This window comes from Eulemur rufifrons, chromosome 3 (assembly GCF_041146395.1).
Source record: "Eulemur rufifrons isolate Redbay chromosome 3, OSU_ERuf_1, whole genome shotgun sequence".
In the NCBI taxonomy this organism is placed as follows: domain Eukaryota; kingdom Metazoa; phylum Chordata; class Mammalia; order Primates; family Lemuridae; genus Eulemur; species Eulemur rufifrons.
In genome coordinates, this window is record NC_090985.1 from 53,094,763 (window position 1) to 53,112,749 (window position 17,987).

The 17,987-nt window shown below is 33.5% G+C and overlaps 1 protein-coding gene across 1 annotated transcript in view; it reads left to right on the forward strand.

The window, feature by feature from the left end:
• Positions 1 to 17,987, forward strand: part of EIF3E (eukaryotic translation initiation factor 3 subunit E) — a 45,172-nt gene that overhangs the window by 5,711 nt on the left and 21,474 nt on the right. The window contains exons 2-7 of the mRNA XM_069466095.1: positions 745 to 859; positions 2,148 to 2,265; positions 5,070 to 5,112; positions 6,277 to 6,381; positions 11,943 to 12,068; positions 13,115 to 13,239. Of these exons, the coding sequence (XP_069322196.1) occupies positions 745 to 859; positions 2,148 to 2,265; positions 5,070 to 5,112; positions 6,277 to 6,381; positions 11,943 to 12,068; positions 13,115 to 13,239 (632 nt within the window). The remainder of the gene's footprint in view (positions 1 to 744; positions 860 to 2,147; positions 2,266 to 5,069; positions 5,113 to 6,276; positions 6,382 to 11,942; positions 12,069 to 13,114; positions 13,240 to 17,987) is intronic.

Here is a 17,987-nt window from a genome sequence, read left to right on the forward strand (position 1 = left end):
GAATATTGCTGTGTAGAATTCTTATGTGTTGCTCAATACACTTCATGTTTATGTGAATTTATGTTTGTATCTATTTGGTCCCTGAACTGTGAGTTAAATTATGTTTCTTTAACTCTTTGCAAAGCAAAAACCTGTTATGACATGGTTGACTTAAAAATGGGTACTGGTTTTGTTTGAAAGATGTGGACAAGGAAGCATTATAAAGGATTTTAACTATTTAATGAGAGAAAACTGTGTGGGAGTAAAGGAGAGGCCACATCAAGGAGAGATGGGTGGCATGTGGATGTGAGAAATACTAAAAAGATAAAAAATTTGAGTCTAATCCTAATTACCTGGATGTGGAGAAGAGACAGCTATATGTGCTTTGTGGTAGAGATGGTGTGGGGTTTTTTTTGTTTATTTATATATAGTCTTGTTTAGAAAGGGTAAGCAGTGGTTTATAGGGACACATAAAAAATAAGACAATGTAAACCAGAAGTAGGTGGGAATAGCTTTATAGTGTATAATTGCCTTCATTTTTAAATGTTTAGGTAAGTAAAATATTTTTATAACTGTAGGTTGGTTGCTTTATATATTGCTTGCCATTTTTGTTACAAGAGGGGGAATTAATAGTTTATAATATTTTAGAAAAAGTAATAGTTTGAGTATCACATGAAATATGTTTCCAGGTAAACTAATCTTAGTTTTACTCAGTTTATTTGGGGAACTTAAATATATTCATTAGAAAGTAATTTTCTCTTGCAGATATATAATGAAAAAGAATTATTACAAGGGAAGTTGGATCTTCTTAGTGATACCAACATGGTAGACTTTGCTATGGATGTATACAAAAACCTTTATTCTGATGATATTCCTCATGGTAAGTTTTGTCATTAGAACTGAGGTTTGTCTTATGAACTGAGGATGTGTGTATTAAAGTTTTATGATTTATTAAAGAGCTTTGGCCAAAAGGCTTAATTTGAGTGATTTTAAAGTTCTTTGGGTGAAAGGTAATATAAAGGTTACACGTCTTCTAAAGTATATTATTTTCTCTCTGTGAAAGAAGTGAAACTATTTATACTTTAAAGTATGGTCGTCAAATACCTTCAGTTCATACTATGTATTATCAAAGTCATGCTTATGATTCAAGTTGGAGAACTACTGTGATACAGTGTTTTCTAAACTCTTGTTTTCTGTGGTAATAGATGTTAAAAAAAGTGGTCCCATAAGTTTGGGAAATACTACTATATCATTTCTTCTATGCACATAGCATTTTCAAAGGTTCCAAGAGCTCTGGCAGTAAAGAAATACAGTTTACTCTGTTCAAATTGACATTTCTCAGAGTTTGATCATAGATCCCCCCTTCTGTGTTTGAGAAATGCTATCCTAGAATGTACTTTCTATATATATATAGCATGGAAATGATTACATTAAACATGTTCATCTTTTGGATTTATAGTTTCCTATAACAGCGACTCTTCTTTAAATTCAAATTTGTGATGAAAAAGTAAACTTTCTTAGTTTCTCAGGAAAGCATTGATATGTTATAGAACTGGATTGATAGTTACAAGAGATTATTGACTGGATTTAAATTCCATTCAACCTAGTTGATAACCTGTAGTAATAACATGTAAACCCCTCTGAGCCTTTGTTCAGAAACTCTGGGATAATATTCACCTAAGAGATTTAAATGGGAACAAATATAAAAACCCTTGGAATGAAGTCTCTGAAATGGAGACTTAAATGATAGTTGTATAGTTGTTTCTTTGGGGAGGGGTTGTCCAGTGCTTTTATTTTTATGAAACGCCACATGATAAAATATTGAACAGGTATTGAAATGGATATAAATATACAAGTTGGAGTTTTCCCTTCTTCAGATGGTTTCCTACTCTCTCTTTTTTGTATCCCCACCCTCACCCCAGGCTGTATATTCTCCAGTGTCCCTTAAGAGTAGAAAGAGTATTTCCTCTTCCTTTATGTGCCTTTGTGGTTTAGAAGAAATTGTGGATCTGTGTTACTGAATTGGTGATTCTTGGCATGTGAATATATTGGGGGTAAATAAATATATGTACAGTTTAAATAAATTGAAAATTTTCTAGACATTCTCACGGTGAGCAGTACAGTTTAACATTCCTTAACGTTATATACTCTTCTACATTTTGAATTAGCTTTGAGAGAAAAAAGAACCACAGTTGTTGCACAACTGAAACAGCTTCAGGCAGAAACAGAACCAATTGTGAAGATGTTTGAAGATCCAGAAACTACAAGACAAATGCAGTCAACCAGGTAACTTCTTAATTTTGAATTCTAAAAATTTTCTTTTCTGGATTAATAGAAATGTTATTCAAACTTTATATCTCATAGTAAAAGTTCATAGTTTAAATGATTGCTTTATCCATTTGTTTAGTTTTATTTGTCCTTATTTTGTAGGGGCCAGTATTTCTTAATGATAAATGTGAATGCTAATTTTTTTAAAAAACCAGTTAGCCTTACCGCATTATGCTGTAGCAGTTTTACTCCCTCTCTCCTTGCCAGGGGACATTTGGCAATGTCTGGGGACATTTTTGATTGTCACAAGTGGAGGGGTGCCATTGGCACCTAGCAAGTAGAGGCCAGGAATGCTATTAAACATCCTACAATGCATAGGACAGCATCCCTCCCCCCATTCCTCAACAGAGAATTATTCAACCCAAAAAGTCAGTCAAGAAACCCTGTGCCTGAGCAGTACCTAGATCCCATGGGTTGCTTACTGTAAGAGAAACCTGAGCTCGCTTTATCACTTGCTAATAAGGATATAAATTATATCCTTCCAACCTCGATGCCCAGCCCAAGGAGGGTAGTGTGGAGCTGGTAAGATTATTTTATTTCTAACTTCCCTTTAGCTAGAAATAGACTTATTGCCTGGTTTCCAAAGAAAGCATGTTACCTTAGTCTGACTTAATACATGTCACTAACTGAAGCCGTTTGAGTTATTAGAAATGTTTAAAGTAAATCACCTGCTAAAAATGAGTATTACCATTGTGATAAATCTTAGCTGCTAATATATTCACTTGAAGAATTGCTGAAGATTGTAACATGTTCCACCTTTAGTATGTGTTATTTAATATAATATGTCTTCTATAATACGTGTTCAAACCAAATTTTTAGAGATTGGCTATAAGTTTTCCTTTGTGATGTGAGAAAGTATTACCAGATATTTTTAGAAAAGTAACAATATTACATAATTACAATGCTGTACTATAACATACCATACTATGCTGTATTATACTCCATATATATCTTGACTCTCTGTATCCACAGGTTCCTTGTCTGGATTCAACCAACCACAGATCAAAAATATTGGGGGGAAAATAACAATAAAGAACAACAACACACCAATAAAAAATAATACAAATTAAAAATATCATATAACAACTATTTACATAGCATTTACATTGTGTTAGATATAAGTTATCTAGAGATGATTTAAAGTATTAATACATAGGAGGATGTGTGTAGGTTATATGCAAATACTACACCATTTTATATAAGGGACTTTAGCATCTGTGGATTTTATTATCCATGCAGGGTCCTGGAACCAATCCCTCATGGATACTAAGGGATGACTGTATACACAGATACATATATGTACACACACACACACATGCATATATACATATTCACATAGAGTTATATAGCTATTTATAAATAATAAAAATAGCTATATATAGCTATATAGCTGTGTGTGTATTATACTAAGCTACTTCTATGCTCTTAGAATATGGTGAATAATTATTAATATAGACCTTCAAGTCACATATAAGTGCTCACAAACGGACAGCTGAAATAATCCAGATGTTAGAGTACAACAGAAAATTAAGGATGTTTTGGTTTAGTCACTTAAAGACTGGGAAGTAATAGGATTAGGGTATGGATAAGATAAAGGTAGATGTGTTCAACAAATATTAGAAAAAGGATTCCTCGTTTCTTGATAAGCTCTAAATTGGAGATAAATGAAAGGATCGTGTGTTATAAACTTGTAATCTTATTACACTTGTAAACTACCTATTTTCAAAGTAATAACCTCTCCCTGATTATTTCCCCTTTTTTAATATCATTGAACATACAATATTATGCTTCTCATACTTTATCAGAAATATTCAGTCAGCCGACAGATATAATGATTATGTAACTGGCATAAGGAGTATAGCATAAAATTATTCATTATGACCCACAGCAAGTGTTAAGTTGTTAAAAAATCCTTTTATGTTAATTTAATGCACATTTCATATTCAGTATTATAATGTACCTATATTAATTTTAATGGGTACATATCCCCTCCCTGTTACATCTTCAAGTAAAATTATGCTCCCAAAGACATGCTACACGTGTTCCTTATTGCGAAAAGGGTAAGAAAATATTTTAATTTTTGAAAATGCTAATAAAGTGGGCAGCTGTGCCTGTCTGTCCCTTGTCCCTTAGTGTCTTTGTCAAAAGTTTGTCTTTTACTGGTCTACCAGTGTCTCAAGTTAGTGCAAAGCTAATTTAAGAAAAGTTAAATTGCATTATTTGGCAGTTTATTATAAATAATAATTACATAGGATATGTAGCGTAGATACCACGTAAATCAGGCATGATCTTGCAAATTTGCTAAATCATTGTCCTTGTGAAAAATATTAACAGATTGAGGAAAGGGGACATTTATATTATCTATTAGGAATGTAATCTCACAGAGCAAATCCCATCCTCATAGATTACCACCTAAGTAGACTACTGACCTTACTATAAAAATAGTCATATGCTTTGGTTTTATTACCTGAAAAACTTCTAAAGGCCTTAGGTTAGATGTGGTGAAACAGAACACATAATTTTCAATTAGGACTAAAGAAATCAAAGTGAACCTTAAAGTTTGTAATTCCCCTTGTTTACTTATTACTTATGTTCAAAACATGTATTATTCTGTTTATTTTCTTCTGGAAGTCTTATTTTCTAGTGTTTAAATATTAAAATATTTAAAGCAATTTTGTGCAGGTAATAACTTAGAAGTTGGATATGCTCATTTTGTTTTCTAGGCCCTATAAAATATAATAATTTTTGTTTTTTATTATTAGGGATGGTCGGATGCTGTTTGACTACCTGGCGGACAAGCATGGTGTAAGCCTTATTTTTAAAAATGTTTTAAAGTTGTCATGTTTTAATAAGGCTGATTAAAGACTAGTCTGTACAGATAGGTTCGTGGCTTGGCCTAGAAATATAATTCCCAGATTAATTTATTAAATGTAATATCTGGTATGTTTTTCAGAACTTCAGTTTTTAAAAATTGGTGCTGATAAGAAAATCTATGCTTATACTCACCTTTAGGTAATAGAAATTCTCAAAGATTTTATTATATTTTATATTATTATATTTATTCCAAAATTATGATAGTTTGCATTTTACATTAGTCCCAACAGCAAACTAGTTGTTATAGGGCACAGGGATACCTTTTCTTATGGATTAACAAGTAAGTAAAGACAGAACTAAATTTGAGTTAGAAATGCTTTGAGCAATAGAATTAAGTAATACTTTGGCTGCCTTGTGGAATACAGCAGTCCTTGTAATTATCAAGGTCTTCATAAATCCCTAGATTCACAAACAAAGAAATGTTATAAGCTTTCCCAGCCATCTCTCAATCTCATTTCCTTTGTGTTAACTCAAAGTATAAGAGTATGAGGCTTTGTGTATAATTAGTTCTTTAACTTGCATTCAAGTTTTCTCTCTCATTTGACAATTACTGTGATAAGAGACCACTGTGCAAATTATTCTTTCTGGTTTTCATAGAATGTTTGGTGGGTTTGTTAATGTTCTACTTTGGAGCCCTTTTCTTAGGTTTCTTTTATTTTTCACTGTGCTTACATCATTAACTCTAAAAGTTGGTGTTATTTGGGGGGCCACAGAATAGACATTTATGGTACACGTTATTTGTATAGAACCACAAAAACTTACAAGGATGCATATGTTTGCATGCATATGTCAGTTGGCTAAGCTGTCACCAGTTAAGGGACTCACACGCCAGACCATCAGCTGCAGTTTAAATTTGTATCACAACAAAGTAGATATCTCTACAATTCATAATTCTTTGAGGTCAAAATTGTGAGTGTTAAATTGACTAATTCCTAATGTATATTTTATGGGTCAAAGGAATCTCTGATCATGATATTTATTTTTGGTGGCAACTTTTGGGAGTCTTTGAAAGAATTGACTTCCAGGGTCATTTAAAGAAGTAGATTGGAATTTTAAGACTCAATAACAAATAAAACTTTTTTCTTTTCTTTTTAGTTTAGGCAGGAATATTTAGATACACTCTACAGATATGCAAAATTCCAATATGAATGTGGGAATTACTCCGGAGCAGCAGAATATCTTTATTTTTTTAGAGTGTTGGTAAGTAGTTTATTATTTTTTTTTTCCTTTGTTTTCCTTGTTGTAGGATTCCCTTGTTTTCTTGTAACATGTCTATAAATTTGGGTTTGTCCATTAAGTTTTCAACAGTTGTTGGCAAAGGAGAAAAGAAAAAACAGAAACAGGAAACCTTATGTCAAGACCTCAAAGAGGAAGATTTAACTTGTCCTTGCTTTATGTATAATTGTATGATTTTTAGCATTAGCAGAATTCTGACATGTAATGGTTTTGTTATAATGTTAAGCACAGTGTAGGTGCACATCGTATGTGCTTAATCAATATTACTGAATAAGTCTGTTATTCCTTGCTTTAATTTAGTCTTTTATGTTGTATATATTCCTTGAACTTGTTCTAAACAACTGTGGAATCCTAATGGTATTTAAAATATTTTATGACTTAATAGTAACTTTTTTTAATTTATCTTTGCCCTCAACTATTATAATAAAAAGATCAATGGCTTTTTGATTGTGTGGTGTGTAGATGAGTTCAAATGCCTATTGACCAGAAAGTACCCTGTTACTGTCATTTGTCTATTTGACAAGTTCATAGATTTGGTGCTTTTGTTAGGGAAGGAGAGTTGTGTGAAGCCAGATTAAAAGTCAGGCCTCCAAACTGACTTTTTTAGCATTTTGTCTTCCATTTAGGTAATTATAATAAGTGTCTTCTAGAGTTGTCAAAATATTCTTGTTTTAACTAGCCTCTCATTTGAGAAATTATAATTTGTTATTTAACTTGGATTAGTAAGCAAGTGTGTAAGTCTCTGATTTCTCTAGTTAACCCTAGAGGTTCAAAAAAAGACTTTTTGTCTTCTAACCTTGGAGGAGTTTGTTTCTTTTGTCTTTATTTTCTGGTGCTTTTTTTCTTCACTTTTAGCTCCACATGCCACACACAAAAAACAGACTTACGTCTTGCTGTCTTTGGTCATTTTCTAGGAAATTGATTTTCCTTTTGGTGGGAGGGAAAGATTTGTGTTAGATTCAGGTAATTCCGACACTGAAATTGCATAAACACCCAACTTCATTTTTTAAAATATCCACCATCTCTCAAAGAAATAAAGATTTTCTGTTTATTTCCAACTTTGATTTGAAAAAATTATTTTTCTCTTGCTACCTTTTATAGATGAATTCTTAACTTACAGATTAGCTGTGGTTAGCTTGCAGGTGCATTGAAGGTAATCAGTGATGCTAAACTTGTAGTGACTTATCGGAAAATTCCATCAGTTTTACTTTGAATATTACGAGAGATTTAGGAGAGGAAAAGTTGATTACTTTGGAAATGTAAACAGCTTAAACCAGGATTGTAAAATCAGAAGCCTGGTATGATTACAGGTACTTGAAAAGAGTTGGTTATTCATATCATTTGTTAATGCTGGGAGTGAATTTTGAGAATGAAGATTTAGTGTCATGTTAGAGTTCCAGCACAGTAAATTTATTGTTGTTGGTCAGTGAGTGACTGTGCCATTTTGCTAAGACATGGAAACTGAAGGTAACTGCTGGAAATCCAGATATTGAAATGCTTCTAGCATATCCACCCTTGAAAGCAAGTTGGTATGAAGAGCCAACTGTAATGACATGGAGTTTAGCCAGAGTAGTATACATGAGCCTTTTGAGGATTAAGAAACTTGCTGCACTGCAACAAAAAGCTTTTATCCTAACACATGTAACATATTCTAGTTTTAATAGTATCATTATTTTATGTAATATGGTTTTATAATCTGAAAATTTCTACAAGTGATAGGTATATACTTAAAGGTTTGGGGAATTTTTATGTTCACTTTTTTAAAATATGAACATACAAGTTAGTTCCCTATCTTAAAAAAAAATTGTGTGTTTTAACATTTTTCATTGCCCTAACAAAGCTTGTGGTGGAACTCAAATGACATGTTGATTGAGTGATTAAATACTATGATATGAACATAAAATTAATATGCTTTATATTAAAAGCAGTCAACATATAGTTATTGGGGGTTCTTAGAAGTTATGTACAATTCATTCTTTAATTTTTGTCACATCTTGTGCCAGAAAACATTCGAGTTAGGTGGGAGTTGGTTGCTTCTAATTGGCATATTGGCAGGCTAACAAAGCTAAGTTTAAAGAGTAGATTATATTATTTATCTTTTGATTTAGACTCTACCATAAAATCTATGTATTTGCTTGAAATTTTAATAGAAAATCTAAAAATCTTGTTTTGGATTTGGGATAAAAAAGTCAATGTTTTTACTTTATGTAATTTTATTTCTTTGCAATGGCCTTTTTTAATTTCTGAATTCTGGTGGTTGGTTATTCTTTTAAATCTATAGTTAGGGAAACATAAGCTATGAAAGAGCCATTGTAACTATGATCTGAGATTAGAATTTGACTCTCCAAATGACCTATTGTAGGTCAGTGTTGTATAAATTAAAGCTGTGTGACCCTAGAATCTGCCTTTATTTTAAAAAGACTTGGTGGATTTTAGAATACATTGAGGAATGTTTAGGTACACTCTGTTTGCTTGTGAAACCTCTTTGACTTATACTCCAGGAAATGTGTTAATTGAAATGAAATGGTGGAACAGGTTTGGTAGGAATTGTTGAGCACTTATGTTTTAAAAGTTATTAACAATGGCTAGGCAGTGGTGGCTCACACCTGTAATCCCAGCACTTTGGGAGGCCAAGGCAGGAAGATTGCTTGAGGCCAGGACTTTGAGACCAACCTAGGCAACATAGTGAGACTCTGTCTCTAGAAAAAAGGAAATATTAATAATTAGCCAGGCATGGTGGCTCATGCCTGTTGTCCTAGCTACTAAGGCGGCTGAGGCAGGAAGATCGCTGGAGCCTAGGAGTTTGAGGTAGCAGTGAGCTATGATGATGCCACTGCATTCTAGCCTGAGTGACACAACAAAACTCTGTCTCAAAATTTTAAAAAGTCCACACTGTTAATTGTTCTTCTTTAAATCTGCCGTCACTATGGCCTTTGATCTAGCTCCAAAATATAACCCATCCCCCAATACAGCAGCTATTTGGTTTTTTGTTTTTGTTTTTTAAATAGTAGAGGTAGGGTCTCGCTCTTGCTCAGTCAGGCTGGTCTCCATCTCCTGAGGTCAAATGATCCACCTGCCTTGGCCTCCCAGAGTGCTACTATTATAGGCCTGAGCCACCACACCCAGCCCCAGCTGCTATTTGAAATAAAAATGATTTTAGATGCTAGAACTATTTGTGATCATATTTTTGTAGCTATTTTTTCCACTCTGAATTTAAAATATATCTACTGTTTGTATATACTATTCTTATTTAAAAACACTTTTTCCTTGAGTAATGACGACTTTTGGAAGCTTTAGGGTCTTTACTGAAGTTTTGGCTCTGATGTACCCTGATGTAATGTTGGTGTAAAAGATGTCTATTTAATGTTGACTTTCAGACATGGTTTTTCATATTTTAACATATGAATGTATCTTGACTAGGTTGTGTTTTGTTTTAGAAATAAAATAATAATGTATCTTAAAACTGAAAGCATCTTAGACATGATACATTTTAATGCTCAGATGTCCTTTCTTTTATAAGGATTACACATTTTATCCTTTATAATTAAAATGATTTTATGGATTTTTATAAATGAATTTTTTAATGTCAGTGAATTTTGACAAATGCATATACCTGTGTAGCTACCACTGAATCAAGATGAGGAATATTCCTATCACCCCAGAAAGACCCCTTTTGCCTACTTTGTAGTCATATTCCACTCCTGGTCCTGGGTATCCACTGATCTACTTTCTGTCCTATACATTAGTTTTACCTATTCTAGAATTTCATACAGGTGGAACAACATAGTGTGTATGTTTGTGTCTGGCTTATTTTCACTAGCAAGGTTTTGAGATTCATTCATGTTATTGTGTATATCAGAAGTTTGTTTTTTTTTTTTCTGTTGCTCAGCAGTAATTTATTCTATAACTATACCATAATCTGTTTGTTCATCTACTGACAAACATTTGGGTTACTTTTAGTTGTTGTCTATTACAAATAAAGTTGTCATGAATATGCACATACAAGTTATATTGTGGATGTACTTTGGGATAATAATTAGAACCAGTGGTTTCATGGATACATTTTGAAATTTAATTTACAAAATAAATCTCTGTTATTTGCCTGTTCTTAGAGTTTGCTCAATGTTACTTAGTACATTTAAGTTAATCACTGCCGTCAAAGGAAGAATCCAGTATAGGCTGAGTCTGTATTATTTATGGTTCCCAAAGTTTAGATTATCTACCCACCTTTAGATAAATATATAGATCGATCTATCTGTATATGTATGTATCTGTCTATCTCTGATATCATTTTCATTCTCATTTTAATAACTCAGATTTACTGAGTTCTTATATCAGGTGATGTTGTAATCGCTACGTGTATTATGTCATTTAAACTACACAACTGAAGTGGGTTCTGTTACTCTTCCCATATTACAGATGAGGAAGCTAAAGCACAGACTGTTTAGCTATTAATAGTAATTGGTAGAGCCAGAGTACTTGGTGGTTGGATTTCTAGTCCTGCACATACAGTTTCATTTAACGTGGAATTATGATATATGCTTGACATTTATACTATTATGTGCTTTGGTGAAAAATTACACCCGAAATTTCATCTTCAGGTGCAGAAATGCATTTTCCCTCCACTACCCTTACTCGCTTCTACTGCTTTAGCACATATGATCAGTTCAGAGTCATTTTACCTACTTCTATTGCCTTGTCTTAGGGAGTCCTGCTTTACTCATGTTTGTTATTAGCCCAGTCCTTATAAGTATTTTGAGTTTGTGACCCTCTTTCACCAGTGGAGAGAAAAAGTAGGGATGGCCTTCAGTCCTCCTTTTTTGTAGGCTAAGGCTGTGGTATAAAATTTGTTTCTTTCAGGATAAGAAGTGTAATTTTGGGCAAATTACACTCTCTGTGCATTACTTCTATTGAAAAGAGGGTAAAAAAATACCATCTACCTTATAGGATTTTTGGTAGGTTTATATGAGAAAATTAACTTTTGCCTATTACGTAATCTTTTGATAACTATTAATTGTTATCAACCAGTGGGCCTGGATTTTTCCCACTCTCCATCTCCATAACCCCTTCCATTTGTGTCATAATTTAGAATTGGTTTTTGTTGTAATTTCTCATGACATTGTAAATGAGATCCACAAATCTTGATGTTCCCTATCTTCATGCCAGTGATTTTAGTGACAAATTTTCTATGAATCTAACTTGGTTTCTAAAGTTTTAGGTCCCTTAAATCTGATAAGTTGTACGTAAATTATCTGAAATGTGTTACACTAAAATGGTGCTGCTGTTTCCTAGTTTTAAAGGTTACCCTTTATTTTCTGATCTAGTCTGAATAATAAAGACCTGAGTATTTTTTGTAAATTAAGTTATTTGAAACAGTTAAACTAGTGTGATCCAGTAAGGAGTAGAGTTTGGGTAGAAAGCTATAGGTCTTTTTTAGCAGGCCAGATGGATATGTGAGGTATAAAATACACATTGTTTTTCCTCCAGAGTACTCACAATATAATTAATTATAATTGCTTAAACAGGTTCCAGCAACAGATAGAAATGCTTTAAGTTCACTCTGGGGAAAACTGGCATCTGAAATCTTAATGCAGAATTGGGATGCAGCCATGGAAGACCTCACAAGGTTAAAGGAGACCATAGATAATAATGTGAGTTACACTTATTCCGAGTGATTCTTTGAAATTTCTATATATCCTTCACACTTTCTTATGAGTAATAATACTGTGTACTTTCAGGGGACTAAAATTTTCAGATTAGCTTTTATTGACCGTTTTGTTGACAAAAATCACGGTGCATTAGTGGAGTGATTAGTTTCTCTGAATCTCCTTGGAGATTGAAGGAAACTGTGAAATTTCTCTTGACTCCTAGAGAAAAGAACTCAAGTCTTCATTTCTGTTACAGTTACTGTGCCCTTTTTTTAATGCCAGTGAAAATGACACTATGCAGCCGGGCGTGGTGGCTCATGCCTGTAATCCTAGCACTCTGGGAGGCCGAGGTGGGCGGATCGTTTGAGCTCAGGAGTTCGAGACCAGCCTGAGCAAGAGCGAGACCCCATCTCTACTAAGAATAGAAAGAAATTATATGGACAGCTAAAAATATATATAGAAAAAATTAGCCGGGCATGGTGGTGCATGCCTGTAGTCCCAGCTACTCGGGAGGCTGAGACAGGAGGATCGCTTAAACTCAGGAGTTTGAGGTTGCTGTGAGCTAGGCTGTCGCCATGGCACTCACTCTAGCCTGGGCAACAGAGTGAGACTCTGTCTCAAAAAAAAAAAAAAAAAAAAAGGAAAATGACACTATGCTATTAGTGCCACTTGTTAATGAAAGTCCTATGCATAAGACAGTTTTTATCCACAGTTAATGTCTAATAAAACCACTTATTATGGAATGTTTAGTTCAACTCTTGCCTTTAAATGGCTAAATCATTTCAGAAATGATTATAATTTATAACTGCTGTAAGAGTGATTTAGTAGACATTATTGAATCTGTCTCTAAGAATATGGCAATAATTTGGAATGTTGAGGATCATGCAGAAAGAAGGTATAGGGGGTCAGACTTTGATCATAATGATCCTAGTGTACATGCCTTACAAAGGTCTAGTTTTTAATTACAATTTCAAAATCAGTGATGTTTATTCTCTTTCCTCTTTCTCATATGTTAATATTTCCTGTGTATCCATTTTTTAATCCTTTAGTCTGTGAGTTCTCCACTCCAGTCTCTTCAGCAACGAACATGGCTCATTCACTGGTCACTGTTTGTTTTCTTCAACCACCCCAAAGGTCGCGATAATATTATCGATCTCTTCCTTTACCAACCACAGTAAGTTATTTCATTGTATAATTTTGACTTTAACTGTATGAAATGATACTGAATTTTTTAAACTTAAAATGTACTTCAAACATTTGAATTTGTTGTCATTCATTTTTTCCCCTTCTTTGTGTGGTAGATTTGCTTGTTAATTGAAAAGCTTAAATGTAACGCTTAAGTAAATTATTGGATAAGGTGTACTCTAGGCACTTTAAAGTGCTATTTAAAGCATGTTCCCTGGGCCAGCAGCATAGGCATCATGTAGAATCGCAGGATTCACCCTAAAAGAACTGAATCAGAATCTGCATTTTAATAAGATCCCAGGTAACTTTATACATTAAAGTAGTAGAAATAAGGCACTAGGCCATATTATTTGAAAGGAATATGTACATCTTGTGGAAGAATCCTTTTTATATCATCTTTGCTCTGTCATACAGCTCTTGTTTAATCTTTTGATGATAAGAATTTATGAACTAGACCATTCTATTAATATCAGCTAGAAATCATTTTTTAAAATTTTTTCTTTCACTTGAGCTCAAGTGCCTGTGAAACTTCTGCCTATTATTTCTTGTTTGGCTGAAATAATAGGAAACAAGACTGCTTTATGGAAATACTTCAGATTATTTGAAGCAATTTTTACTTTTCTCTGCTTCCTTCAGGCTATCTCTAGTTTTATTAAGTAACAAGAGTTTTTCAGACCCTGTAGTATTTTGGTCGCCTTCCTTAAATAATTTCCATTTATCTATATCTTTCTTAAAATTTGGATCTTCAAAATTGAAACCTTATTCTAGGATTTTTATAGATTACAGTGACAAGATAAGCTTCTATTATCTGTACATATGCTTATATTAATACGGCCCAGCATTGCAATAACATATATTAGCAATTATTTCATGGTATAGCTTATATTTTCTTTATTGATTGATTGATTGATTGTAGAGACAGGTTCTTGCTCTGTCATTCAGGCCGAAATACAGTGGGCCTGAGTGTAAACTTGAACTCCTGGGCTCAAACAGTCCTTCCACCTTAGGTTCCCCAGTAGCTGGCACTATAATCATGGACCACTAATGAATGCTCAGCTGATTTTTTTTGTTTTGTTTTTAATTTTTTGTGGAGACGGCGTCTCACTGTACTGCCCAGGCGGGTCTTGAACTCCTGGCCTCAGGTAGTCCTCCCACCTAGGCCTCCCAAAGTGCTGGGATTACAGGCATGAGCCATATTTTTATTGTTTGTTAACCTAAATAAAGATTTTATAGTTCCATTTTATTTTATGTTAGTTTCTGCTCATTGTTGTGCATCAAATTATCATTTTTCTAAAATGCATATTTTAATTTACAAAAGTATACTTTAGAAATAGACAGTGCTGGCTGGGGGGTGGCTCATGCCTATAATCCCAGCACTCTGGGAGGCTGGGGTGGGAAAATTGTTTGAGGCCAGGAGTTTGATACCAGTATGGGCAATATAGCAAGACCCCATCTCTAAAAAAAAAAAAAAATTAATTTAGCCCGGCACCTATAGTCCTAGGTACTCGAGAGGCTAAGGCAGGAGGATCTCTTCAGCATAGGAGTTTGAGGCTGCTGTGAGCTATGATTACACCACTGCCCTCCAGCCTGGGCACCAGGCTGAGGCCCTGTCCCTTTAAAAAAAAGAAAGAAAGAGAGGATGTAATACTCTTCTGATATAAAACACCAATGAAAACAACTTGTTTTTAAATCATTTCTGTAATTTTCAAAGTCTTGAAAATAAGGTAACACTATAGTGATATTTTTGGATAGGTTGATAAGATATAATAATCTAAACTGAGTCACATTAACAAACAATGCTCTTTAAGTGTTTAGGAAATTTTTTTTTTTCCTTTGTGAGATGGAGTCTTGCTCTGTTGCCCAGGCTAGAGTGCCTTGGCATCAGCCTAGCTCACAGCAAACTCAAACTCCTGGGCTTAAGCAATCCTCCTGTCTCAGCCTCCCAGGTAGCTGGGACTATAGGTGTGCCACCACGCCCGGCTAATTTTTTCTATTTTTAGTAGAGGCAGGGGTCTCACTCTTGGTCAGGCTGGTTTCAAACACCTGACCTCAGTGATCTGCCCCTCTCAGCCTCCCAGAGTGCTAGGATTACAAGCATGAGCTATCGCACTTGATCTGTTGTGGGAAAATTTTTAAGACTCTAAAAACATTTGACCTTGTCAGTTAAATTGTTCACATAATCAGGACTTTGAATTTAAAAGAAATTTAAGTTATTGATACAGATAGAAAAATATTTAGACATGAAGTACCAGTAATTTTTTCACAGGGAGCAGTTCTTAAAAGGCATATGTTGTGTTCTCTGCATTAAATGCTAAATGTTCCCCTCAGTCTGGTTAATAGAAGCACTTTTAGCATCCTTTTTTACTTTTCACATTAACATTGCAACTTTAAGTTCAGTGTTGATATATTTAGTTGCTATTTGCATGAAATGTTGGTCCAGTATGTTAAAACTAAACATGGGCAGAGGAATTTTGTAACAGAGAAAATTATTTTTGTCTTTGAGTAAAGAAAAAACAAAACCATATGTCATTGAGCCAGGAAACGATGCATGATCTTTGCCTGTGTTCCAAGGTTATATTAATAATTTTAAATGTAAATCATTGGTGAGAAATGAAATTTTGTAATTTATATAACGTCATAGTTACTTGTTTTATTATTGGAGATATTTTTGTAGCATTCAAATATGCCTTCTTGATTCATATTATTCACTAGATATAATAACCTCATTCTATCTGAGCAATTGTTCCATCTTAAATCCTATTTGTTAGAAATTCAGTATTAATATTATGTATGTACAATTTTTAAAATGTTCTCTGTGTGTGTACTTTACTGTTTGCTGGATCCTATGGTAGGTTGTTTATAATCTGAAAAGTTATGTAAATCATATGTTGAAGTAAGTAAAAGGGTAGTGGAAAAGTTTTTCTAAAAAAGGCCAATGGCCCACTAAAATAAGATCCTACAAGACTGACATTACTTTGTTCTGGCCTTTGGCAGAGTAAGTTCAGCAGCTTTATTTGGCAATATCCTACAGATAGATTTATTAAAAACCAGGCTCAAAAAAACAGATGTGTAAACCCAGAATGCCATCCGTAATTTATAATGAAGTACAAGTGCTAAGAGGACTTAAGTACATGGAACATTTGAACAGATTGTTCCAATCCTGTAGATGTAATGCATTGGAAGCCATATCATAAGCTGAAGGTTGCTTTATGAGTACTTGGAATCAGAATAGAGAGTTAGTTTATGACTGAAACGTTTAATTGTATCGTCAGGTAAAGCTAGCCTAACATAACCATGTTCACAATAGGAATATTCCTGCCATCAGGGCCAGGACCAGGCACAGTTTTTGGCATGTATTCTATTACCCTAAACATTTGGATGAGCATTTCCAGAATGCTTTTTATTTTTTCATGATTCTATTTCAGATTAATACCTCTTACTCTGTTCTCATTCCCGTCTCCTGCCCAGTATTTATTTAAATATGTTATTAATAATATCTTTTATCAGATTCTTACATACCTTAGGCCACCAAAAAGCCTGCAATAAATTTTTTTTTAAATGTTAATGGTTGTAGTTTCTGGGCAGAATATAGTAAAACTAGAAATTAAGAATGTAATGTAAAAAAGTAAATTTTGGAAAACTTAATTAAAAATATTATAAATAACTAAATGTAAGAAGAGATTAAATATTTAATAAAGAAATATCTATCAAAGCAGCCCTCAGATTTCAACTCATAGCTTTGAGTACTTAGTCAACTTTTAAAACCTTCATTATAAGTACAGAAAAAAGTGGAGTGTATAGTCCTAGCTACTTGGGAAGCTGAGGTGGGAGAATTGTTGAGCCCAGCAGTTGGAGGCTGCAGTGTGCTTTGATGGTACCTGTGAATTGTCACTGCACTCCAACCTAGGCAATGCAGTGAAATCTTGTCTCAAAAAAAAAAAAAAAAAAAGTACAGGAAAACATACAAAGGCAATGGAAATAAGATATATATGTTAGAAAATATTGAAATTACTAATCTTAAAACTGATCATTTGATTTGAAAAATGAAAAAAGATGAAAATGAAAAGTAGAAATGAATATGGGTATATATGACTAAGAAAATAATAAAAAATTTAAAATCGTAAGGAAATACTGTATATACATGGATGATGTGCTCCAAAACCTGCCATATGTGGTATTATCAGATGAGTTAACTGATGGAGGAATTGTGAGGGGTTTTGTTATGTTTTGTTTTTAAGTGATTACATTAAAAGGACTCTGGGTCCTGATAAATTTATTGGTACTTTTGGAGTTTAACAAAGTATGTGAGTATGGGAATATATTCAGTCTAACTTGGTAGGACAGATAGGACCCTTTTGGAAATCAAGTAAAGCCTGCCTCCTCAGAGATCCAAATTAGATATACATACTGAAGAGCCATAGAGCATTGGATGTTTGGAAGAAAAAAGGAGTGACATCAGAACTATCTTTGGGAATATTTTTACAAGCCAGTGGTTCTTAGTGAAACAGTGTTGAGGACCTTCTGTAAGTCATTTCATTTGAAGTCAAGGTTTCCAAGAACTTATCAACAGTGTTAAGTTTTCCTGTATTAGAAGTAAAGGAAATTAAAAGTATATGTTTACTCATTAACAAATAGTAAATAGATTAGATTTGACATAAATAATGGATTTTTTTTGAAAAATAACTTTTAAAACAAGAATTTAGAAGATTGACATTGTTTTACATTTTTGCAGACCTT